The sequence below is a fragment of the Chiloscyllium punctatum genome, chromosome 20 (assembly GCF_047496795.1).
Source record: "Chiloscyllium punctatum isolate Juve2018m chromosome 20, sChiPun1.3, whole genome shotgun sequence".
Taxonomy (NCBI): domain Eukaryota; kingdom Metazoa; phylum Chordata; class Chondrichthyes; order Orectolobiformes; family Hemiscylliidae; genus Chiloscyllium; species Chiloscyllium punctatum.
Window position 1 is genome coordinate 89,478,030 of NC_092758.1, and position 27,828 is coordinate 89,505,857.

Genomic DNA, 27,828 nt, shown 5'->3' on the forward strand with positions numbered 1-27,828 from the left:
AAAGTTTGAATAGACTTTAAAACAAAAGAATTAAAGCAATCTTAAGGTACTGCGAGATTAAAAATTTTAAAACCATTAGCATTTATCTACAGAAGAATCATCAAAACTTTGAGGGCAATAATTGAGATGTGATAGATTTCAAATTGTTTTACAACAATAAGAATTTTTTTAAAACCACATTACAAAGAAATGGAAGGAGAAATAATATCACCAAAAAGATTTAACATCCGAGATAAGCCAAGCAGGACATAAATTGATACGTTCTTGAGAAAATGGTTCATCAGACAGAAAATTGTGTTATTAAATCTCAAGCTGCACAAATCAACACACTATTATAGAGTCGTACAGCACAGAAACAGACCCTACAGATCAACACATCCATGCCAACCAAATTTCCCCACATTACACTAGTTTTTCTTGCCTGCATTTGGCCCATATTCCTCCAAACTTTCCTTTTCATGACCCTGTTCAAACGTCTTTGAAAAGTTGGAACTGATCCTGCATCTACCACTTCCTCTGGTAGTTCGTTCCACAGATGAACCACTCTCTGTGTGAAAAGGTTGCTTCTCAGGTCCCTTTTACACCTTTCTCCTCTCACCTTAAACTTATGCCCTCTAGTTCTGAACTCCCCTACACCTTTGCTGTTCACCTTATTTATGCCCCTCATGATTTTGTAAACTTCTGAAAGGTCATCCCTCAACCTCCTACGGTCCAGAGGAAAATGTCCCTGCTTATTCAGCCTTTCTTTATAACTCAAATCCTCCATTCCAGGTAACATCCTTTTATATGTTTTCTGTACCCTCTCCAATTTAATAATATACTTCTTACAGCAGGACAGCTAGAACTGCATTGCCATAGAGATGTACAGCAAGGAAACAGACCCTTCGGTCCAACTTGTCCATATTGTATCCATTTAGCCCTGTATTTGATTACATTGTGAATCACAAAAATATAACATTGGCACAGATATTTTGAAAGAAGTTCTAACAACTTTTGATAACTACTTCAATCTGAGAATAAACAACTTTTTGAAAGAGTTTTGATTAACAGAAGAGTTCAGTATGCTGGTGAATTCGTGGATAACTTTCGTAATGACCTTTACTAATTAGTGGAGAACTATGACAGTGGAGGTTTGAAATTAGAATTCAAAAAAGGCAGAATTGTTGGTGGAATTATTGCTCAGTCTTGGTCAGATTTATTATAGTTGAATGAAGATTTAATGTTGGGGAAAGCTAATCAAATTGTGCTGTGAGCAAAACCAGAAGGATTCACAGGCGAGTTCTGAGAGGAGAAGGATAAGCTTACTCTGGGATGCCAACAGAATCAATCCACTTTGTAAGGTACAAGCATTCCATAGATATGTTTGACCAGACAGCACAAATAGTAGGCCAAATAGCGTGTGCATCAGTGTCATTGCTGTGGAACAAAGAGCCTCACAGGCAAAAGCAGTGCCCGGTTATGACCAGTTATTGCTACATATGTAACCTATTGGTCACTTCCAGAAGACGTTTCAAAATAGGATATAGTTTCAGAGTAGCAAAAAAAAACCAAATGAGTTTTACCACACAAAGAGGTTTTGTGTGGTACAAGCTCCTCTATACAAAAAAAACCAAAGCATTCATAGGGGAAGCTCATGATCTAACTGATTCAAATTTGACAGAATTTCTGACTGACAATGGACATCCCATTAATTTTAAGCCTGATCCAGATCTGTGTCAACACTATGTCAGTTCAAATATCACAGCTCATAAAACAGAAGCACCAGTCTACAGAAGAGAACCCACATGACACAGGCAGAATAACTCTCCAGAGCAATGGTATGCTACAAGTAACACTGCAGCATAAAGAGATGAAAAGAATTGAAAATGTTTGCATAATTTTAAATCAATACTTCTCACTTCTGGGCCTGCATGCGTATCTTCACCACAGCATCCTTAGGACAGCAGAAGGAATTTAACTTGTTCGAAGAGAACAATTGGTTCTGAAAGACACTGTTGCCATCCAACCGGTTAAGGCACTGGCTGTGGAAGATTTCATTGGGCTTTCTAGTTACATGGTGGAACCCAAAAAGAAGGAAGAATCCATTGCGATTACTGTTGATTTAATATGTCAACTGAAAGGAAGTTGCAGACTTTACAGGAGTTGTAGAAATATTCTCCATTCCTGTCAAAGAGGCTCTAAATAATAACAATCAGCAAAGTTTGTCTCACAGCTAAATATCTATAGTAAGAATGAACAATACAACCCAGTTGAGCTAACTAACAAATCTCTACTTGAAGTTCTTCAGACAGCAGAATACATTGAATAAATTGATACGGCAGATTTTTTTCAATGTCAGACGATGCTTTGAAGCAAGCTCAAGAATAACATTAAGTTAAAAATCACACAACCCCAGGTTACAGTCCAACAGGTTTATTTGGAAGTGCTAGCTTTCGGAGTAAGCTTCCAAATAAACTATAACCTGGTGTTGTGTGATTTTTTTAACTTTGTCTGCCCCAGTCCAACACTGGCACCTCCACATCAAGAATAACATTTCAATCCTTCATCTTTCAAAGACAAGTTATCAATGTTGATGACAGAGGAAATGTTCAGTGAGCAACAACTCTCTTACACCATGATTGAGAATGTGAAAATGTCTCATTCAATAGAAACACATTACGGAGGGTAAATGAAGTTGTTAGCCCTGCTCACTAAATTAAGTTGAACTTACATACTTCAACTTGGATGAATGAGCACATTGAGAATAAGATTGCTGTGACCAGGTGAAGAGGGGTATGTGAGAATACTATGGCTTTAAGAGATGCATTTTGTCCTGTTTGTATTTTTGGAGAGAGAATTTGAGCCAGAGTTGACGAGCTGTCTGTTCCAAGCCAATAAAGTAAACAGCTTGTGAGGTCTTGGGTTTTTTTTTTAAGTTAGAACAATAGAAGCAGCAAGAATGGTTGGAGTCAGGCTTCCACAGAACCAGGGTTCTGGTTTAGCTTTCAGTAGTTGCTGGGGTTTTGAAGTTGATTGTGGAAGCTGCGATACATCTCATTCAGCAACAGCAAAATGCTTGAGTCCTCACTCTCTGCCAGAATTTTCTCTGGGGTTCTTTTCTCCTGGACTAGAGAAACATTGCATATACCATTGAATTTGCCTTTGCCAAAGGTGTATTTAAGGGCTGTTACTATATTGGAATAGTTGCTGTTTGGTAATTAAATAATCTATTATTCAGTCAACTTTTCCAAATAGGCTTTAAATTATACCAATTCTTTCATTTGTGTTTGTTTTGGGTGTAAGAGTAAAGTGTGTTTTGCTTAAAGTTGAGTCACATGACCAATCGAATTATACCTGGAACACAGCACCTTACTCTTGCCTTTAAATAAGATATGAGTGAGGATCTGGGCTATCTACTTAATATAATTGAAAGGGGTTTAATATGATCCATAAGGGTAATTCAAGTATTCTCTTTTTAATCCTGTCATGGTCAGTCATAACAATTTTTTTAAAAGATATGTCAATGCACAGTTATTATACTTCAGTTAAAACACAGTCCTGGTAAACTTGAGAAATTAGTTATAAAATTTCATTGTGTAAAAGAAAGAGAAATTGCATGATTTACAAACCCAAGTAAAATAACAAAATACGATATCACACACTCAAGCAATACGTTTCAAAAGGAGAGTGTGGTGCAGGGAGGAAGGATACAGACTGCACAATGTAAAGTTCCTTAAAGTCTTTGAGATATTAGATTTTGAACCTATGATCACAGTTGTTTAATTGTTAACCTCAGCAGTGGCCAAGTGCATAGATATTTTTGAGTTCTCACTGTTTCCCAGTTAGCTTTTTTACTAGACACTACCTAAAATATAAAAACCAAAAGAACTGTGAATGCTACAAATCAGAAACAAAAACAGAAATTGCTGGAAAAGTTCTGCAGGTCTGACAGCATCTGTGGAGAGAAATCAGAGTTAATGTTTCAGGTCGAGTGGCCATTACCTCTGTTCAAGATGAGGGAGAGAAAGATTTTCAACTATTGTTGTTACAAGTTCATTTTGCCTCATCTCCACTCTGTTAAAAATGGTTCATTTGTATATTCACAAATCTGGCTCCATTGTCTTTCCAATGTCCCAAATTATCTCCCAGAATATGAAATTATAATACAAGTATGAATTGAAACAAAAGATGTGTATTCCTTTACTCTAACTCTGTTGGCCTGTTTCAATATCTTTAGTTGACATAATTTCACTGCAGACAGTCACATTTACTCCACAATAGCCTCCTGCACTTGCCTCAATCCAGGAATAGACAATCATGGCAGCAATTTTAGGTAAATACTTGTATTTCCTTTAAAAAACACAATTTGGTCCATAATGTTCAAGAGTATAAAAATTAGATGGCAGAAGTCAAAATTTAATAGTCCACACCTCTCCACCACAGAGAAAGAACACAAAAAATATTTTTCCTTTTTGCTTACACTGAGTGTTCTGTAACAAGGTCAATACAAAATGACAATGAACACAATAAAACAACAAAGACGCCTCACATTCACTCTCTTCATCCAAACGTGAGTTCAAAAACCAGAAGTTGGTCTTGTTTCCTGAGCTGTTTGCTTTTCTGAATTTTAACACTTCGACAATCCATGCACAATTTTCAGGCATTTTTACAAAGTTGATCTCTAGGAGGTTGGTTGGTGGTAATTTTTAAATTATTCTTTCATGGGATGAGGGCATTTTTAAAATATTTACTCATGGGATGAGGACATCAATGGCTAGGCCAGTATTTACTGCCCATCCTGAATTGCCCAGAGGACAGTTGAGAGACAACCACATTGCTGTGGATCTGTGTGGGTAGACCAGGTAAGGATGGCAGATTTCCTTCCATAAAGGATATTAGTGAACCAGATGGGTTTTTCCCAACAATCGATAATGGGTTCATGACCATCATTAGACTCTTAATTCCAGATTTTTATTGAATTCAAATTCCATCATCTGCTGTGACAAGATTCAAAACCGGGTCCACAGAGCTTTACCTGGGTCTCTGGATCAATAGTCTACTGATAATACCACTAGGCCATCACCTCCCCATCTGTGGCTGGGCGAACATTTATTGCCTATCCCTAATTACCCAGAGGGCAGTTGAGAGTCAACCGCATTGCTGTGGGCCATTACTATCACACGTAGGCTAGGCCAGGTAAGGATGGTAGTTTCCTGCCCTAAAGGACATTAGTGAACTAGAATAGGTTTTTCCCATCAATCGACAATGGTCATCATTAGACTCTTAATACCAGTTTTTTACTGAATTCAAATTGCACCCTTTACCATGGCGTATTTGAACCCGAGTGCTCAGAACATTACCTAGGTCAATAGCGCAGCAGTAACACCATGAGGTCATTCACTCCCTTGAAGTTTGACTGCTGTCTGGTGTCTGAACTTGCAGCTGAGATGTAAGTTCATCATAACTAATATATAAATATTTTAAATTCATTCATGGGATATGGACAACACTGGCTGGGCCCAGCATTTATTGCTTATCCCTAGCTGCCCATGTGGAGGTAGTGGTGAGCTGCCTTCTTGAACCACTTCAGTCCATGTGCTGCAGGTAGATCCACAATTCACTTAGGGATGGAATTGCAGGATTTTGACTCATTTGTATCTGGGAACTTAAGTTCTAAATTGGAGGAAAAAATGAATTTTACTTTTTAGTTCTGTAAAGGTCTGACTTGTCCTTTTTTGAAATCAAAGTCAGAAAGTCACTTTGAACAGTGATGCAAAAATAAATCATGTGACTTTATCTATTATGGAAGGCAAGCCAATTGGGGAGATAATTGTTAGAGTGTTTGCTGATTTGAGTTTTATGACCCAGGGGAGGGGGAAGAGAGAGATAGGGAAAGAGAAAGAGAAGGGGATACAGATAGAGATGTAGTTAAACTTGAAAGGGCTCAGAAAAGATTTACAAGCAGATTACCAGGGCTGGAGGGTTTGAGCTGGAGGGACAGCCTGAATAGGCTGGAGCTATTTTTCCAGGAGCGTCAGAGGCTGAGGGGTGGCCTTACAGAGGTTTGTAAAATCATCAGGGTCATGGAGAGGGGGATTAGACAAGATCTTTGTCCTGGGGTGGGGGAGTCTAAACCAAGAGAGCACATCTTCAGGGTGGGGGGAGGGGAGATATAAAAGGGACTGAAGGGGCAATGTTTTCACGCAGAGGGTGGTGTGTGTATGGAATGAGCTGTCAGAGGAAGTGGTGGAGGCTGGTACAATAAATCATCTCAATGTGGCATATCAACAGGAAGGGTTTAGAGGGATATGGATCAAATGCTGGCAAATGGGATTAGATCAGTTTAGGATATCTGTTTGGCATGGATGAGTTGGACCAAAAGGTATGTTTGCATGCTGTGCATAGCTCTGATTCTATGACTCAAAAAGCAAGTCCATTCAAACCGAGCTGGTAAACTCAAGAGAGAAGAGAGAAGAGACATTGTGTAGTAGATGTGCTGTTTTTAGTTGACAAAACCGTCAACACTGTGGCAAACATTGCTCCGAAGGAAGCCAGAAATAGAAGGTTGTGGAGGTGTCAAAGAGAAACATGTTCTGCAAGGCTGTTGAAAACATGAGGTTGAGTGTCCATGGTAAGTAGTAGGTAATTAAGCTAACAGTTTGTTTGAAGGTCTTGGGCAGAGACATTTACTAAAGAAAATAGCATCCAGTGAGTGTGGAAGCATGCCAAAAGGAAACCAATTGTAGCTGTGCCAGCTGAACCAGGAGCTTCAGTGTGGAAGCAGAGCTGACATTGTAGTTTAAGTGTCTGTAATGTTAAGGTTAGGGTAAAAAAATTGAATGAATCTTTCTGATATCTTGTATTGTGAAAACAATTTGTGTTTCTTTTTTGTGTAATTGACCTTTAAGTTATTTTGGTGAAAGTACATTGGCAGCCTCTTATGAATATGGCCAGTGACTGACCTCTGTGGTAAACAAAAAAAAGTCCAACCAGTCTGTGCCAAACATAATCCCAAACTAAACTAGTCCCACCTGCCTGCTCCTGGCCCATGGGTCTGGGTGGGTTACTCTTCAGAGGGTTGGTGTGGATTCATTGGGCTGAAGGGCCTGTTTCCACACTGTAGGGATTCTATGATTCTATGTGAGCACAGAATCAGCTTAGAACACATTAGATTTTCAGTTCCACCCAGAAGTGATCACCAGGTTCAAAATGTGGATGGAGTGATTGTAACGAGGTCAGCCAGATGGATCTCAAAGAATATGAGTTCCCTGATTGGAGCTGTTAATCTAGTCCAGTCAGGGAGCCCTGGCTGACAGATATAAACAAGAGTGTCAGAGGCTCTACTCACTCTGGGAGCTGGGTCAGTGTCAAGTATTCTCCATGTGTAAATAAAGGGGGACTTGGTGACAGGATACCGGCACCTATTTCAGTGCAGAATCACAGAGTTGTGCAGCATGGAAACAGACCATTTGGTCCAACTCATCCATGCTGACCAGATATCCTAAATTAATCTAGTCCCATCTTCCAGCACTTGGCCTATATCCCTCTAAATCCTTCCTATTCATATACTAATCCTGATGCTTTTTAAATGTTGTAATTGTACCAGCCTCCACCCTTCCTCTGGCAGCTTATTCCATACATGCACCACCCTCTGCATGAAAAAATCCCGAAAAGTTCCCTATTAAACCTTTCTCCTCTCACCTAATACCTATTCCCTCTAGTTTTAAATCCCCTATCCATGCTCCTCGTGAGTTTATAAACCTTTGTAAGATCAGCCTCAGTTAATGCTCTCCTGACCTCAAAATGGTGGATAAAAGAGAATCATGGCTGTGAGCGCTGCTCCTCATTTTGAGGGTTTTTCAATGCTGGAGATTTTTTTAAAGTTTGCTTTAAGAAAGTGTAAAGCACTCCTGTGCAGTTGATCAAAGCACTTCGAGGGTGTCATCAGAGTGAATTGGAAGGGGAGGTGGAGTTTGTAACGAAATGAAGTAGCATTTTCACAAGAAAGCATCATGTGGAGTGCAATGTGAAAGAAAACCTCAGCCCGTGCAACCTCTCCTAAGCGCCTTGCAGCATAGAATGAGAGCACACCTTGGAAGAAGGTAACGTCAAAGCTAATAGCCACAAAAGGTAGCCATATAAAGAGCAGCTTGAATAAAGTGATTATTTTTCTCCTGCCGATTTAATGGTGGAGGAGGGTTCTATAATGCTGTTTAGCACCCACATACCTCACCTAAATGCCTACTTTTCAAATTTTAATCTGGCTGGCGAGTATTCTACCCAACAACTTTAATGTAACTGAACACCATGCACTCATTTGTCTTTTGTGAGCATTATCTTTTCCAAAGTAACACAGCAGAGTGGCACCTTTCCAACATTCTGTCTTTCTCAGATGGATTTCAACGTCTGTGGAAAACAATGTCAACAAAGTCTTATGATCGGTTTTTCAAATACCTTTTCATTATGATGACGCAGAATCATAGAATCACTACAGTGTGGAAGCAGGCCATTCAGCTCATCAAGTCCACACCGACCTTCCAAACAGCATCCCCCTTTTCTGTATCCCTGCATTTCCCCTGCCTTGGTAGTTAAGAATGAGATTAAATCTATGGCACTGAATGACATAGGGTCAGATGATGTGGAGTTTGTGTGGGTGGAGTTGAGGAACCACAAAGGCAAAAAAACCATAGTGGGGATTATGTACAGACCTCCCAGCAATAGTTAGGACCAAGGACAAAAGATGTACCAGGAAATAGATAGGGCATGTCAGAAAGGCAAGGTCACGGTGATCATGGGGCACTTCAATATGCAGGTGGACTGGGTGAATAATGTTGCCAGTGGATCCAAAGAAAGGGAATTCATGAAATGCTTACAGGATGGCTTTTTGGAACAGCTTGTCACGGAGCCCACAAGGGAGCAGGCTATTCTGGACCTAGTGCTATGTAATGAACCAGACTTTATAAAAAATCTTAAAAGCAAGGGAACACTTAGGAAGCAGCGATCATAATATGATAGAGTTCAGTCCGCAGTTTGAAAGAGAGAAGGCAAAATCGGATGTATTGGTGTTACAGTTAAATAAAGGTAATTATGAGGGCATGAGAGAGGAACTGACAAAAATCGACTGGAAACAGAGCCTAGCGGGAAAGACAGTAGAGCAACAATGGCAGGAGTTTCTGGGTGTAATTGAGGACACAGTACAGAGATTCATCTCAAAGAAAAGAAAGATTACCCCGGGGGGTATTAGACAGCCATGGCTGACAAAAGAAGTCAGGAAGTGTATCAAAGAAAAAGAGAGAACCTATAAAGTGACCAAGAGCACTGGGCAATCAGAAGATTGGGAAGACTACAAAAACAAACAGAGGATAACAAAGAGAGAAATAAGGGAGGAGAGGATCAAATATGAAGGTAAGCAAGCCAGTAATATTAGAAATGATCGTAAAAGTTTCTTTCAATACATAAAAAAGAAACAAGAGGCAAAACTAGAAATTGTGCTGCTCCAAATTGATGCAGGAAGGCAAGTGATGGGAGATAAGGAAATAGCTGAAGAACTTAATAAATACTTTGTGTCAGTCTTCACAGTGAAAGACAGGAGTAATATCCCAATAATTAAGGAGAGTCATGGGGGAGAGTTGAGTATGGTAGCCATTACAAAAGAAAAAGTGCTAGAAAAGCTAAAAGTTCCAAAAATTGATAAATCTCCTCGCCCTTGTGGGCTCATCCTCGAGTTCTGAGGGAGGTGGCTGAGGAAATAGCGGAGTTGCTGGCTGTGATCTTTCAAAAAGTCACTGGAGTCAGGGAAAGTCCCAGATGATTAGAAAATCACTGTGGTAACCCCCTTGTTCAAGAAAGGATCAAAACAAAAGATGGAAAATTATAGACCAATTAACCTAACCTCTGTTATAGGTAAAATTCTAGAATCCATCATTAAGGCTGAAATTTCTAAATTCTTGGAAGTGCAGGGTCGGATTTGAACAAGTCAGCTTGGATTTAGTAAGGGGAGGTCATGTCTGACAAACCTGTTAGAATTCTTTGAACAGATAACAAGTAGGTTAGACAAGGGAAACCCAGTGGATGTCATCTATCAGGACTTCCAAAAGGCCTTTGATAAGGTGCCTCACGGGAGGCTGCTGAGTAAGGTGAGGGCTCATGGTGTTCGAGGTGAGCTACTGGCATGGATTGGGGATTGGCTGTCTGACAGAAGGCAGAGAGTTGGGATAAAAGGTTCTTTTTCGGAATCACAGCTAGTGACAAGTGGTGTCCCGCAGCGTTCAGTGTTGGGGCTGCAAATGTTCACTTTATTATTAATGATCTGGATGAACGGACTGGGGACATTCTGGTGAAGTTCACTGATGATACGAAGTTAGGTGGACAGGCAGGTAGTACTGAGGAGGTAGGGAGGCTGGAGGAAGATTTAGACAGTTTAGGAGAGTGGTCCAGGAAATGGCTGATGAAATTCAATGTGAACAAGTGCGAGGTCTTGCACTTTGGAAAAAAGAATACAGGCATGGACTATTTTTTAAACGGTGAGAAAATTCATAAAGCCAAAGTACAAAGGGATCTGGGAGTGCTAGTCCAGGATTCTCTAAAAGTTGATTTGCAGGTTGAGTCCGTGATTAAGAAAGCAAATGTAATGTTGTCATTTATCTCAAGAAGGTTGGAATATAAAAGCAGTGATGTGCTTACAAAGCTCTAGTTAGGCCCCATTTAAAATACTGTGTCCAATTTTGGGCCCCACACCTCAGGAAGAACATACTGGCACTGGAGCATGTCCAGCGGAGATTCACAGGGATGATCCTTGGAATGGTAGGCCTATCATATGATGATCAGCTGAGGATCCTGGGATTGTTTTCATTAGAGTTTAGAAGGTTGAGGGGAGATCCGATAGAAACTTATCGGATAATGGATGGATTAGAAAGGGTGGACGCTGGGAAGTTGTTTCTGTTAGGCGGGGAGACTAGGACCCATGGGCATAGCCTTAGAATTAGAGGGGGTCAATTTAGAACGTAAGTGAGGAGACATTTCTTTAGCCAGAGAGTGGTGGGCCTGTGGAACTCACTGCCACAGAGCACAGTGGAGCCCAGGACGTTGGGTGTATTTGCCACTTAATTTGCAGGTAAAGAGAACTTTAATAAATTTTCTGCAGAAAATAGTTGTAAAATGCAGAAGTAAAGACCACAGCCTTTTAAAGAAAAAATACTTAGATATACAGGACAAAAGAAACAATTTGAAGTGGGATCATAGAAAAGATACAGCACAGAAAGAGACCATTTGACTCACTGCGTCTATGATGGCGAAAAAAACACTAGCTGTCCATTCTAATGGAACTGTCCATCTCCAGGTCTGTAGCCTTGCAGGTCACTACATTTCAGGGGCAGGTTCAAGTCCCTCAATCACCAAGTGGGCAGAGAATTCCAGACATCTCTGGCTGTGGGGGGGGGGAGAATGTTTCTGCTTCTGTCACCTCTAATTTTCCACCGAATCTCCTGAAATCTGTGTTTCCCAGTAACTGACTTCTCCATTAGGGGAAACGGGAATTTCCTGTGTTCTTTGGGCCCTTCATTTTTGCACACCTCAATTAAGCCACTCCTCAACTTCTGTTGCACAGAGTAAAACAACTGTAGCCCATCCATTCTTTCTTCTTGGCTGCAATTTCCAAGTCCTGGCAACAATCCTTTCTGAACTCTCTGTCTTTCAAGAACATCTTCCTTAATGTATAGATCTGAACTTGGTACAAACTTCCAGCTGTTGCCTAATTAGTGTTTTACGCAGCTTTATCATTTCATGTGTCATTCACTAATGGAAAGCATTTGAAATGCTTTCTTTGACACCTTATTTACCTGTTGCCACCTTCAGGGACTGTGGACTCGAACATCTCCCTCCTCCTCTATTGTCTCAATATCCTCCCATTTATTGTGTATTCCCTTGCTTTCTTTGCCCTTCCCAAATGCATAACTTCCAATTTAGAGTCATAGAGATATACAGCATGGAAAAGGACCCTTCGATCCAACTTGTCCATGCTGATTTCTCTGAACTGAATTCCATTTGTTAATTTTCCTGCCTGCTCAATCAAACCATTGATTAGATTTGAGTTAACAGCGATCCTCTTTGCCATTAATGAAAGTATTGTCTCATCTAAAAATTTCAGGATCAAGCCTCCCACAGTTAAATCCAAATCATTAATACATACCACAACAGTAAAGGAACTCAACACTTTGGGAATACTTTTCATTCAGAGAAACATCCAGAGACCATTACGGTGGCTCAGTGGTTAGCACTGCTGCCTCACAGCACCAGGGACCTGGGTTCAATTCCAGCCTCGGGTGACTGTCTGCATAGAGTTTGCACATTCTCCCCGCATCTGTATGGGTTTCCTCTGGGGTGCTCAGGTTTCCTCCCACAGTCCAAAGATGTGCAGGTTAGGTGAATTGGCCATGCTAAATTACCCATTGTGTTCAGAGATTTGTTGGTTAGATGCATTTGTCAGGGGTAAATCTAGGGTAGTGGAATGGGTCTGGGTGAGTTACAGTTTGGAGAGTCAGTGTGGACTTGTTGGGCTGAATGGCCTGTTTCCACACTGTAGGGATTCTAATTCTAATTACTGTTTGTTCTCTGTCACTGAGCCAATGCCACATTCTCCTGAATCATATAGACCAGTTTGCCATGTGAGAACTTGTTAAATACTTTACCAAAATCCAAGTAGAAAACATCCACTACACAATCCTCATCAAGCCTCCTTCTTACTGACTCAAACAATTCAATCATGTTAAAGTGACATAACTTTTCCTTAAAGCTGTGCTGACTATCCCTGAATAATCCATGCCTAAGTCACAGTTTATCCTGTCTCAGTGAATTGATTCTAATAATTTTCCCATAACTGAATTAGTGAGACTAACCTGTCTCTAACTATTTGACCTAATCCTTGTCCCCTTTTAAACAGTGGCATAACAATGCAGACCTTCAATCCTGTTATCTTGCTGGGATTTAGTCAGGGTTAGAACATGATCTTTACAGGATCCATTATTTCTCCCTGGTTTCCCTTAATAGCTCGGGATACAATTCATCTAGCTCGGGTGATTTAGCCACTTTCAAGAATATCATTGTCTTTTTCTACTTCCTCTCACATAATAATTTTATCTAAAATTTCACATTCTTTCAAATACAATGTCTGCAACATGCCTCCTCTTGTGAAGTTAAAAATCACACAGCACCAGGTTATAGCCCAACAGGTTTATTTGGACGTACAAGTTTTCGGAGCTTCCTTTGTCGGGAAGCTAGAGGGGCTACTAATAATTACCTGACAAAGGAACAGCACTCAGAAAACTTGTATTCCAAAGAAACCTGTCGGACAATATGGCAGCAGGGCAGGAAGTGTTAGGGCTCTATGCCAGTATGTTCCTGCTCACCAGGTTGGCCACATTCTTCTTTGTTCCTATTTTTGTTTTGTTTCTTGATTTCTCTTTTGTATCAAAGTTCAGCTTTTCTGCGGCTGTGGTGGAGCAAGGCATTTGCTCGGGCCAGTGGTGGCAGCAGTGTGGTAGACCCCGACGTCTGCCCCTCATGGCCATATTGGCCGTAGCTCTATCGAAGGCTCCACTGTCGGTGGGTGTGGTCTGTTCCTTCTGAGGACGATTTGAGCGGTGGGGGACCCATAGCATTGGTGGCATGGTGTTTTCCGTTCACTCCTCATGGCTATGATGACAATGTGGCAGCCTGGGCAGTGACTACAGTGGTGTCGGCTTCAGCCTTGGTGACTGGGTGGGTCCGGTCTGTCCCTTTGGTTATAGTGGCAATGAAATGGCTTTGGTGTGGGTTTTGGTGGTGGTAGTGTGGTGGGTCCGATTCAGAAATCCTCACTTTGTCGGCTTCAGGGGTGGCTTTCTTGGCGCTCTCCCACAGCCACTTCAGAAACCCAGGAAGCATGGACGGAACAAAGATGAACTTTGTCTTGACATTGTCTTAATTATTTCTTTTTATAATTTCTGCCATTAAATGATGCCGAATTGTGGCGACTTGTGCACATCTCATTGTATTTTCATTAGTACAAGTGACAATAAATTTCTAAACTATTCCACTCTACTCTATACTGTATATTACCTTATACATTTCTGCTAGGCCCTACCCTTTCCTTTTTGACTCTCTTGTGTTTAATGTACTGATAAAACATCTCTGGGTTTTCCATATCCTCTCTTTTCTTACCTAATGTCGTTTTTGACTTCACCCCCGTACTTTCTGTACTTTGTCAAGCGTCAGATAGTATTACTTTTATAGACAAAGTTAAAAATCACTCAACACCAGGTTATAGTCCAATAGGTTTATTTGGAAGCACTAGCTTTCAGAGCGCTGCTCCTTTGTCAGGTAGTTAGTTATCTGATGAAAGAGCAGCATTCCAAAAGCTTACACTTTCAATTAAACCTGTTGGACTTTTAACTTCGTCCACCCCAGTCCAACACCAGCACCTTCACATTATACTTCTATGGCATTATTATTTTTCCTTTTCTGCTTTACCCTACCCTGCACGTTCCTGGATAACCAGGAACTGTACACTTGGCAGTACCACCCTTTCTCTTATACCCATAAAATCTCACTTGTGAATTGTTTTCTCTCTCCCCGTATGATGGTAACTATCTCCAAAATGCTCAGCCTGTACCACTTCGTCCATTTGTCCAGCTTCACGTTTAAGACTAAATCTGAAATTGTATCCAGTCTTGATAAGCTTGTAATGTGCCAGTTAAAAAGTTCATGTTTAATGTTATTCAAGAATGTTGTGCTGTCTGTGCTATTCACTCTGTTCATATCCCAGTTGATACTAGGGTTGTTGAAGTACCCAGTTATTAATGTCTGATGGTTTTTCACTCAGATTGCTCCCTCCTTCTATTGGAGCTGCAGCTGGGTGACCCCGAAATAGCCCACCTGGGGACTCGACACCATGTTCATAGCTCATAAAATATCCCATCTACTTTCAACCCCTCACTGCCCCCAATCTGTCGGCCCAAAGAAATCTACCTTAAAGTGCAACGTTTAACTATTAAACTGAATTAGGATTAGCTTCATTGTCAGATATACTCACGTAAGTACAGTGAAAGGTTTACAATTCGCCACATGATTGTCTGTCAATGACCGATTGCAGGGACAGGAAGTTTATTTTGAACTGGAACTCCCCATCCATTCCAACTCATTCCCATGGCCCCCCCAAAGAGCCTGTGCCTATCTCCCATGTCTGCTGATACCCCATGTACGACCAGTCATCCCCACGGACCTTTATAGACCCATGCCAGTTCAGTGCCAAATCATACTCCCAACCACCGCCGTTTTGCCTTTCCCTCTCCATGCCAACACATATGCTTGTGTAAAACTGCACCTCCACCTCTGCTGCTCTGTTCTGCTGCTGGAACAGGACACATCCAGGGATGGTGAGGTGGCATCCATGTGAGAGCACTTGTCTACCCTACCCCCCCACCCCCACACACACAAAAACCTCTTTTCCTGACTGAAACCCTCTAGATGTCCTGGAACCATGTTCACAGGGATACGTGTGTAATGAATGCAGTGTAACATGCCCCTACCTTGTCCTGTGTCCACATATTGGGTTGCAGACACCAGGCAGTTCAGAAATGATGTGAGTGGAGACAGTGGTTCATTGAAATGACCAAATGCCTCTGGGGGCTGGGCATGCTCTAGAAAGTATGACTCAATCAAATCAGGAAAAACTGTACTAATGTATTCCATTCCTCCTTACCTTGCTGTAAAATGTTTGATTAACAGTATCCCTCTAAGACAATGATGCTGATGTTGTTCAAGAGCCTTGATATGGCATTGCCATAGAGACGCACAGCATGGAAACAGATCCTTCAGTCCAACGCATCCATGTCGACTCATAGAACATAGATCATAGAACAATACAGCGCAGATCAGGCCCTTCGGCCCTCGATGTTGCGCCGACCTGTGAACTATTCTCAGCTCATCCCCCTACACTATCCCATCATCATCCATGTGCTTATCCAAGGATTGTTTAAATCTCCTTAATGTGGCTGAGTTGACTACATTAGCAGGCAGGGCATTCCATGCCCTTACCACTCTCTGAATAAAGAACCTGCCTCTGACATCTGTCTTAAATCTATCACCCCTCAATTTGTAGTTATGCCCTCAATATCCTAAATCCTATATATCCCAATCTTAGTCCCATTTGCCAGCATTTGGCTCATATCCCTTTAAACCCTTCCTATTCATATACCCATGCAGATGCCTTTTAAATGCTTTAACTGTACCAGTCTCTACCACTTCCTCTAGCAGCTCATATCATACATGTATCACCCTCTGTGAGAAAATATTGCCCCTTAGGTCCCTTTTAAATCTTTCCTCTCTCACCCTAAACCTATGCCCTTTAGATCTGGACTCCCCCACCCCAGGAAAAAGACTTTGTCTATTTACCCTATCCATGCCTCTCAGAGTTTTATAAAGCTCTATAACGTCACCCCTCAGCCTCCGATGCTCCAGGGGAAATAGCCCCAATCTATTCAGCCTCTCCCTATAGTTCAAACCCTCCAGCCCTGGCAACATCCTTGTAAATGTGTAAGTTGTCCTAACTTCAACACCTTTACAGTAAAGCAAGAGCATCAGGGCCAGTCTCTGACAGATATTGAATTTCATATTGAAACCATGATTCTCAAAAATTTGAGTACGTCATTTATGATGCACTGAAAAAGCAGATTGCATTTGATTGGGAGTCTCTATGTCGCTTGGGATGGATTATTCTCAAAGTTTGTGCAGTCAAATTTAAAAGCAGTTACACAATTCAACAGATCACGACAGGTGGAGTCAGGTTTTTTTTTAATACCCAGTTTCCAAACTACATCACATTGTTAAATATGTTCAGGTTGGTCACCAACAGCTGATCTAAACCAGTCCAAACCATCTTCAGGAATGTGCAGCTTTAAAAATAACACAAAGAAAATGCAACTCTTGTTACACTTCATGAAAAAAAACACTGACAGTCAGTCACTGCTAATGATAAATAATTGCACATATTTTGACCTGTTGCAGAAATACAGCATTTGGACCTATACTGTCTCTTGGAGTGCACAGTGAAGAAAATATAACCATTAATCTAACCGTGGTTACAAAAGATGCTAAAGGAAGGTTGAGCTGGAGACTGGAGAAAGGTGGTGTGTTCAGGATATTGCACACATCCATGTTCAGTTCAGCTACACCATACACCAGATAATACAGACAGCTCCAGGTGAGGGTCCAACTGTAACAGCGACATAAGTATGTTGGTTGCTAAATAGTTCATGCTCTATGGAGGTTAGCAGAGAGGATCTGCTCCAAATCCTGATCATTACATATCAAACCAGTTCTGGTGGATCAAGGTGATTGGACTGAGTAATTAAAATATCGCAGGGTAACTATATTAAATCCCAGTGAAGAGCATTCATGTGTAACTGAAGGCTATTCAGCTCAGGTCATAGAGTCATAAAGATGTACAGCATGGAAACAGACCCTTCAGTCCAACTCGTCCATGCCAATGAGGTACCCTAAATTAACCTAGTCCCATTTGCCAGCACCTGCCCATATCCCTCCAAACCCTTCCTATTCATATACCCATCCAGGTGCCTTTTAAATGCTGCAATTGTACCAGCCTCCTCTGGCAGCTCATTCCATACACGCACCACCCTCTGCATGGAAAAGCTGCCCCTTAGGTTCCTTTTAAATGTTTCTCCTCTCACCCTAAACCTATGCCCTTTAGTTTTGGACTCCCATGCCCCTCAGTGAAATATCCCCCAGCATCTGGGATATAGCTGTCTGATTTTAGAAACATTGACATAAATACATTCCTAATTTCATCAAATTCTTTCCATCATGTGGTTCGACCCTGTGTCAATCCCATTGAGAATAATTCGCTGCAGTAACATGACTGAGTGTTCCATTGAAGGACCATAGGAAACCCATTGCACTGTTCTCAATGATATTGGTATAACGGAGCCCTACCAGGGAAACAGTTCAAACAGATAATTGGTTGTGGAGGCTGTTATATTACTACAGGTTGAGAATTAAGATAATGTTATAAATGAGTCACTTAATGATAAACTAGGCTGGTGCAGAGAAAGAAAAGGCATATAAGGAGATGCTCACTTTTCGAGAATGAACTTTTAAAAAAGAAAGCTGCTTCACCTTTCTTCTTTACCACTAATAATTCCCTTCTGTCTGTCACTTCCTTTCCCACCATGCAGAAGGGCATGCTCTCATTCTGATTATAGACACACACACCTTGATTTCCTTCTTCCTTTCACAGTGATCACTGCAGCAACCACCTGTCATTAACCAGCCTTTATGCAAAAATCCGCAACCTCCCTCAGAGCCTTCTTTATTACTTTCCAGACTGGCCACGTCTGTCACATTCCAACATTTCGGCATCCTGCAGAAACTGTATCCTCTCTGCAAAACTGCAACTCTCCTTTTCAGTGGCCAATCAGTACCTCCACTGCAGGGCAATATCCTGAGGCTGTCAGAAAAATGGAGGAGGAAATAGATAGGCGCTTTCAAAAACAGAGAGATTTTCTGAGTTGAGCCAACCCACAGATTAATGGAAGGGGTGACACCGTCCCCTTGAGAATAGCAGATATTAACATCCTGTGAGTTTGTTGTCCAGTTAGCCCTCGACAGAAACCCAGCTGGAATAGACTCCAAAGAAGCTCACAATGCAAGTTTGGCCACCTGAGGCCAGTACACTGAGGGACCAACTACCACACACATCTCTTCTGCCCCACTGAGCTACAACAGCCCTTCTCCAGCTTTGCTGTAGACACTGGGAGAGGGAACACACAGGAACAGTAGGAGTGGTTAACCTCCCGTGAATCACCATGAGCTGTGCATTTGAGTGCCACGTGGTTTTAGTTATATCTTGTTTGTAAATAATGTTATCACCTCCATCATATTTGGGAGTTTGATGTGTAGCCTCTTTTCAATCCAGTAAATTTGTCTGTAGTGTAAGAATGCCAATGATATAATAAGCCAGCTGGTTTTGCTGTTCTTTAAAGCAGCATAAAGGGAGTGGGTAAAGAGATAGCAAGGACTGTTAAATGTGAAGCAGGTTAACAAGAATAGTTCAGGATTGATTTCTTCCTGACCATTTTAATCACAGAAGGATCATTCCTCCGAGTTCTCCATCCAATTTATCCCTCGTCCGATGATTCCTGTTGCTGTTACTCTGCCTCCACCATTTCCAATCCTCATTGCATTTTCCTGTAGTTCAGAATTCAGTACACGGTGAGGTGATCACTTTGTCTCCAGCATGTTGCAGGACCCCCTCAGACCAATCAAGGCCTGAATTTTAGCATCACAGTGCCAGTGCAAGTATGCAATGGCGTACATGTCTGATTTAGGGTTATTATTGTGGATTTGTTGCTCAAATCTTGGAGGGATTGCCAAAGTGTGTCACAGCTGTGGAATATACCATGGGTATGCATTTTACCCCTGACAGTCAGCCTTTGATATTCCTGGAGGACTGAGTGCAAGGGGAAGGGTCATGGACATAACGTCAGAGATTTTTGTACGAAGATTTGTCAACCTGATAAATACAAGTTTGCAACCAATCATGTTGACAAGGAAGCATCATTGGCAAACTAATGTACTGGTTTGCTGTACTGAAGATGACATTGGTGATCAGTGTGATGTAAACTGTGTGATGGGGATGATGTCTCCAGTAGCAAATTGGAATGAGCGTGGTGCCCTGGTCCAGTATGTCATGCAGCAGGAAGTTACATAGCTGTGATAATGTGCTGCTTCCTGACACACTGCTGTCCAGAGGGCAAAAGAGGAACCACTCAATGCTAATATTCATAATGTCTCCCTCTCCATTCCCGTCTCCCTCTCCACTCCCATCCCCCACTCCCTCCATCCAGTGCATTCCAATCAATACAAGCTGATCCTATTTCTTCAGAGTTCAATCCTGGGTGGAATCCAGGTCAGAAGGTCACTGTGGACTCAATGAGGGTTCTATCCTATGATTCTATCAAGACCAATGCATTCAATTAGCAAGGTGTGGATTTCTCAAGGAGTCACTGCTCCATAAAACACATTCCATTTCCAAGTTGAATCTCTCTGATGGGATATCTATCAATCAGACGAGTTTGCCACAGAAATGGAGAAGGTGGCAGGTTTGTCTTTATAAACACCTTTTCATTCTGTGGCATCTGATAATTGTGAGTAGTAATCATGTCCCCAGTAAGGACCACACTATTTGTTTATACTTTTATTGGTTTTTTAGCTTGGTAAAGGCACAAGAGCACTTTTCTCATTGTGGTTCACAACTTCCTGCAACGGATATGGATAGGATTTATCATCTTCTATTTAAAGTTACGGGAGTCAGGTTTAACCCAATCAGTCTGTGAATGGGCAATTATAGAACAAACTAAAAGAGTTATTCAGATGTTTGGACCTTCAGACTTCGCAGAGTGTAAAGAAGGTAAGGATAAGAAACAGAATTAATGTTTCAAATTCATTGTGACTCAGCTTCATAACTGAAGAAGGGATATCAAACTCAAAACATTTACTCTGTTTCCCTCTCCATCGCCAGACCTGTTGAGTTACCCCAGCACTTTCCTTTTTTATTTGATATTTCAGGCTGATGGCCTTTCATCAGAATGGATGAATCGGTCTGGAATATGAGCTGTTTCTCTCAGCACACATGCCACCTGACCTTCTATTCAGACAATGGGATCTCACTGGTGTTTTAACTGGTGCCTGAGAAAGGAAGTCACTGTTTTTGTACCAGGCTGGTGGTCGGGATAAAAAGTCACAGTGTCCTTTGTGGATGAGGACATCCTCTAAAACTCCTTCCCCACTAGTTACCAGGAAGCTGGCAGGGACCACCCCATCTTCCTCTGCACTCTGCGTGACTTCCCCACCTCCTAATGCTGTGTTCCTCCAGCCTCCTGCCTGTCTACTGCCCACTCTGGACAGCAGGTACATGCACAGCTGGTGGTGTGGTCAAAACTGCCTGGCTCTTCTGGGCCTTCAGGTGGACAAGAAACTAACTTGTCAGGGCAGATTCCCACTGGAAAGCTGTTCCAAGTTAAATTCCATTCTGGAAACCCTTGAGACTGAATCCACCTAACAGATATTGTACAAAGGTAAATCGGATTCAGTGATACTGGTGAGACACACATGGCAATCTGATTCTGTTTTCTCTAGCTGTGATGACAATAATTGTCCTTTTACTGAACATTCGTTCACGGCAATATATTTATCACCACTTCTCCAGATTATGGTGGATGCTCATCCAACTCTACACTGTATCGGGCTAAACAGGTAGCTCTGATCCCCATAATTATGAGCATACACCTATCCCTGAAACATCGAGATAACAAAGACACCTATGTAAGGTCCCTACTCATTCACAGCAGCTCCGCCTTCAACCAAACTAATATCCAAATTCTGAGACCGTCCCGCCCACTGCACCTGGATCCTGCAATCAGTGAAGATAGGCATCAGCGCCTCCTCCAGGACAATCCTCAACACTGGCACCCTGTAAGGCTGTGGACTCAGCCCCTACTGTACTTCCTGTACACTCGTGAATGTGTGGCCAAATTTTATCCTAACTCTCTCCACAAATTCACTGACAACACCACTGTTGTAGGCCAGATATCAAACGATGATGAGACAGAATTCAGGAAAGAGATGGGCTACTTGGTGACATGGTGTAAAGGTAACAATCTCTCTGTCAACCTCAGCAAAACCACAGAGATGCTCATTGACTTCAGGAAGCAAGGTGGAGGGCACAGCATCTATCTACATCAACAGAGCAGAGGTGGAGCTGGTCAAGAACATCGAGTTTGTAGGAGTGACAATCACCAACAATCTGTCCTGGTCCATCCACATTGATGCGATGGTCAAGAAAGCACAACGAAGCCTGAACTTCCTCAGGAGGCTAAGGAAATCCAGCATGTCCTGAAAGGCCTTCACCAATTTTTACAGATTCAGCACAGGCAGCATTCAATCTGGATTCACCGCAGCTTGGTACAGCAACTGCTCTGCCCAGGACCATAAGAAATTGCAGAGAATTGTGAACACAGCCCAGTCCATCACACAAACCTAACCTTCCATTCACTGTCTCCATCTACACTTCCCACTGCCTCAGGAAGGCAGCCAACATCATCAAAGACCCCTCCCAGCTCGGTTTTAATCTCTCCCAACTCCTCTGCCAGGCAGAAGATACAAAAGCTTAAACACAGGTTCACGAACAGTTTCTTCCCCACTGTTATTAAGCTTCTGAATGGACCTCTCATATTTAAATTTAATGTTGTGCACTCTCTGTGCACCTTCCCTGCAGCCATAACATTGTATCCCTCACTCTGTTCTAACATCCTAATGCACTTTGTATGGTATGATCTGCCTATACTGCTCACAACAAAACTTTTCACTGTACCTAGGTACATGTGACAATAATAAAATCAAATCAAATCAAACCAAAATGAGCTATACGGCTATGAGAAAGAGAATTCATGTTACGCGTGGATCCTTACTCTCCATTCTCTAAGGGGAGAAAGTGACAAAATGAGTGCAATAACTCCCAAGACATAGATCTGTAATAATACTTTGAGCAGAGTGCATGCCTTATTCATGCACACCTAATTATCCACTAGCTACATTTCATAACCAACAGCAAATATAAGCCACCTGTATTGAGCAGCTTGAATTGGTCACAAAAATAAAATCAAGCTTAGAAAAGATTTTGGAGTCTCCTTTCCAACTCCTTGGGCTCCACTTTCTTGAGATGGTGTTAGGGGAACATTCAGAATCAATCTGGGCGGCTGTCACAATGTGGGCAATAGCAGCAAGTTCTTACACCATCAAAAAAAAATTACTTCAAGATTTTTATTTCACAGAAAGTTGCCCTCCTCTTTCTGACACTCTGATCTCAATCTTAAGTGATATGCCTTATTTGTGCGTAGATTTTGATAGTTTTGGATAGCAGAGCTCAAAACTGTGCTGAACCAGTATATATTAAGATGGTCATTGGTAAGGATTACTGGTGAGTGATCTGGGGTGGAAATGATTCAAACTGGGATGCCATCGCTGGTTCCTCAATAATAAAACCTGGGGCTTTCCAGTGTCCCAGCAACTCATCAGGCACATTCACGTAGCCTCAGAGGAAAGATCACCCAACCTGAAACGTAAACTCTGATTTCTCTTCACAGACACTGCCAGATTTGTTGAACTTTTCCAGCAATTTCTGTTTTTGTTTCTGATTTACAGCATCCACAATTCTTTCAGTTTTTATTAAGGGGAAGTGTAACTTTGATACTCTTCAAAAGGAAGAAACATTTCCAGCTCAGTCATAATGAAATGGATGTAGAACACAAGTACAACATGATCTGAAAATGCATTGCACACAACATGTACTGCTCAAAAAACGGTGAGGCACATTCTGTGGTGTTTTCAGCACACTCTCGCGAATGTACTGTCAAACATTAAACAAAAATAAATCAACATTTCAGTCAATGGAAAACGGTCACCCATATTTCTTTGAGAGGATTTCAGTGGTCAGCACAGACTAGCAGCTTTTTTATAGAAAAAAAACCTCAGGCAAGACTAAGGTTTGTAACAAATTGGCTCCTTTATAAGCGACAGTATTGTATACAGCAGGGTCAAAACAGCAAATCTAAATTTACATAAACCCTAAAACACAACTTCCTCACTGGTTAGGGTCAGGCTCCTTGTATTTTTCCATCACAGCTTTAAATGGTGGATACATGTGATTCCTACTGCTTTGCTGGCTGTGATTTTTAATCCATATAATTCCATTTCACTGTACCACTGCTGGCCTTTCACTGTCTTTAAATAATATACAGGCAATACTCCAGAGGTGGATAGGACTTGGCTCAACCACTCAAAATTGCCTTGCTATAAATAACTGGTATTAACCAACATAAGAAACATTGGGACACCATGAGTTACTAACATATCGCCAAGTTTTATAGATGGTTAGAAACGAGAGCAGATATTATGCGTCCTTACAAAAGCCCATGTCACTATGGTAACGACTGTCTCCGTGAAAAAGGGTCTGACAAACCCTTTTGAGGAATAAAAAGGGATAAGATGCAAACTAATGTTGATAAAAAAAAACTTTGTAAAATATTTTTATATTGAACATCATTAAGCAATGATCACCACTTACAAGTACAGGACCTAGCTGAAGTAGTCAGAAGGAAGTACAGCTTTTAGGTAAAATGAGACTAGCATTCTCTTTAAGATATATATAATATTAACAATATGTGAGTTACTAGGACAGCAATAGCATTCTCTATAAACTGTTCCCCTTGATTGGGGTGAAAAGTCACATGACACCAGGTTATAGTCCAACAGGTTTATTTGAAATCACAAGCTTTCGGAGCACTGCCCCTTCGTCAGGTGAAGTGGACGTCACCCAGTGCCATGTGACCTTTGACTTTGTCCATCCCAAACCAACACCAGCACCTCCACTTCACAGCTCCCCTTGATTAAAGGGAGTCTGGTGCAAGCAGAATCCTTGAATTTTTGTTTCTTTTAGGCAATTACCCTTCCGTATTTTGTGGACTGAGATAGCTTCCACAGGAACCATTGACACAAGTCCCTGAGATGGGAACCTATTCATCATGGCTTACATCAGTCAGCAGAGGTGCTTTTACATTATATAAGTCCATTTATGGTTTTCGCAATGACATTTACAATTAAAGGTCTAAAAGAAGGTAACTCATCTTGTTCAAACCACAGTGAAAAACCACTAATATCATGCGGGTTTTAATTCCCCTTCCCGCTCCCTTTCAAACATGACCATCCTTGGCCTCCTCCATTGCCACAATGAACCAAACTGCAAATTGGAGGAACAACACCTCATCTTCTGCCTCGGCAGCCTACAGCCAGAGGACTCAAAATTGAGTTCTCCAATTTCAAATAACCTCCCTCCCATCCCCCAACTCCCTACCCAACTCCTCGCCCTCCATTCCACTCCTCCCTGCCACTTACTAGATTCATTCCTCCCATTGACCAACCAGGTCATAGCCTCTGCCTGTCTCCACCCATCCCGACTTCACCACCCTGCCCGCACCATTCTCTTTATCTGCAGCTCCCCCTACACCCACCCCCAGTTCTGAAGAAGGGTTACACCTGAAACGTCAGCTTCCTCATCTCCTGAAGCTGCCTAGCTTGCTGTGTTCTTCCAGCCTCCTGCCTATCAACCTTGGATTCCAGCATCTGCAGACTTTTTTGTCTCTAACTAGATTTGCCAGCTGACTTACATCCAATGCAAACAGCGCGGACCAGGAATGTACACTGAGCAGTAAGGGTGATGTGTTGACCCACTCTCCTAAAACAACATTTTTAACAAAAAAACAGCTTCATACCAATCTTTGAGGCTCAGGCTCACACACAGGGGCTTTCAGACTTGCCCATGTTTTGTGGTAAGTTGGGAAGAACATTGATTTTTGAGCCTTTTTATAGGTGCAGCTGTGCTCCCTTTCCCTCGCACAAATCTGAATACAATGAAGCAAACTGAGCAATAGTGACAGTAAATATTGAAATGGATGGTATTGTCAACATTTGTGTTAGCTACATGAGCTAATTGGAGAATGCTGACCAGCCAGATGCTGAAGGAGGACTTCAAAAATCACCAAATATATGATTATAACACTGGGTTTTCATTCAAGTCCAGTATATGGTTTGTTCTACAGTGTATTTACAATTTTACAGCCTATACTGTTCAGCCAGCTATATTCGCTATAGCAATTTTCCTGGAACTTCATAATTATACGCCACACTAAGCTCACACAATGTCAATTCCCTACGTTACTACTGTTTTTATTTATATTATATAACCTCTGCCCCAGAGTAGCCACTGGAAATCAATGGGAAATCAAAAATAACTATCAATAGTATAAATACAAGGAAGAGCAAAAATCCAGCCGTCAATTCATTTCATTTCAAAGTTCTGGTAACATTCACAAATCAGTCTCTCTTCATTCTCAGTACATATGGTATCATAAGATCCTGATTGATTGAGTTACTGTTTCCAACTCATTGCTAACCAGTTCCCCACAGGGTTCCAGAAACTGGGGCACTATTGACATCCTGACTCCAGCTGTCCATAGAGGAGGCATCACGACCTTACAATTGCTGCGCTTATGAAAAACATGCAGATCATCATTATAACAACTTGATTCTGAATTCTGTAGAAAAGAATCTCAATGAGTCCATCTCAGAACTCTACAAGATTAAGAGGACAAAGAACTCCAGATCCTACTCAGAATCCCAATACAGAAAACTAATTCCATTCCATTAACCAAATCTCTACCACTTCCTGCAATTTCAGTCTAATAAAGCCACTGCTCCATGGACTTAGTTAAACAATTCCAAGTGAAGAAACCCCATCTCTTCACTCTCAGTTTCCAACAACCCACATCACTTTCTATTCACTTCCACTCTATATAACAACAAAGCACTTCCTGTTCACAGTCAATAATTCCAAAGCAACAAACCCCCTCACATTCATTTAGATTGTAGAAATTCCAGTGCATTAAATCGTTTCTCATTTTCTCCAATGGGGTGTAGAATACTCATAAGGCAGTCTTCCTGTTCACTCCTACAAAGTGAAATTTCAAATTTATATATAAATATTCTCCCGTTGCATAGATTTTAATGATCAGCCTCTAAATACTGTGAATCTACCATCAGAAATGTTTAAAGATGTCACTACATTCTCAGAACTTCTTCAAAATATATTGGACCTGCATGTTCTGCAGCTGATGTTTTGGTTAAATTATTGAGTGAACAATTTATCAACTTGTTTGCATTACAGATCTTTTAAAACATTCTGTTTTTGTCTTCTGGAAGGTTCCATGAATAATTGCAGTTCAAACACAAAATACATTAGCCATTTCTTTTCTGTTTTAGGATTTGAACGGACTGAAAACCAAAGCCATTAACTTTGCAGGTTCCAATAGCTGCTTCGACATGGCTCACGGTCAGTTCCAAGTGGAAGGTCAGAAACTTATCTGCAATCAAAGACTTTTAAATTAATTTGTTAAAGTTGAAACAATCATGGATTTGGATCCTGTGCTTTCTTTTCACAAAACATGACTGCACAGGAAGCACAAAAATAGAAGGATCAATCCAAAGAAAGAAAGCAAGTGATTATAACAAAGTGAAAATAATGTTTACTTGGAGACAGCTGGGTGAAATTTTGACTTGAATTCTTGTTCCTATTGGTGAAATGTTGATAACACTGAGCAAGCCTATTTTGTTTGGTCTCTCATTGGTTGCCTTAATACTGCTGTGTGGTGCTGACATCTGCATTCCCCTATACCTGCTAAAGACTCCCCACGGCTCGTATTTACACAATGTGGCTCCTCTCTGCTTTAGCAACTTCCTGCTTGAAGCCAGACTCAAACCAGTGAAGTACTGAAGACAGAAGGAAAGACCTGTTGCACTCTGCAGGACCTTGTTTCCACGGTTTCCACTTCATGCAGACTCGGGACTGCTTGTAGCTCCTGCAGGCTTCTTCTTTGTGCGCAACTTGACACTCTTCGATTGTGGCTGAAAAGAGAGACATTAAAAGGCAACTAATTACATCTTTTGCTTTAGAAGTAACTCACATATAACCACCTTATCCCCACTAGCAGAAGAAAGATTCACACTACATCATTGCGTCCCTATAATGCTTATTATTTCTTCATGGGACAGAGGCATTGTTAACCCAGCCAGTGATTTTTGCCCAATCCTTAATAACTAATGACCCGCTGGGCCATTTCAGAGCGCGGTTAAGAGTCAACCATACTGCTATGGGACTGTCATCACAGTAGGCCATACCAGGGAAAG

At 41.5% G+C, this 27,828-nt stretch overlaps 1 protein-coding gene across 2 annotated transcripts in view; it reads right to left on the reverse strand.

Moving 5' to 3' along the window:
- The window catches only part of LOC140492259 (receptor expression-enhancing protein 2-like), a 103,808-nt gene continuing 75,980 nt past the window's right edge, over positions 1 to 27,828 (reverse strand). For both annotated transcript variants that reach the window (XM_072591194.1, XM_072591193.1), the window contains exon 8: positions 1 to 27,546. In XM_072591194.1, coding sequence (XP_072447295.1) covers positions 27,472 to 27,546 — 75 coding nt within the window. In that variant the 3' untranslated portion in view covers positions 1 to 27,471. The remainder of the gene's footprint in view (positions 27,547 to 27,828) is intronic.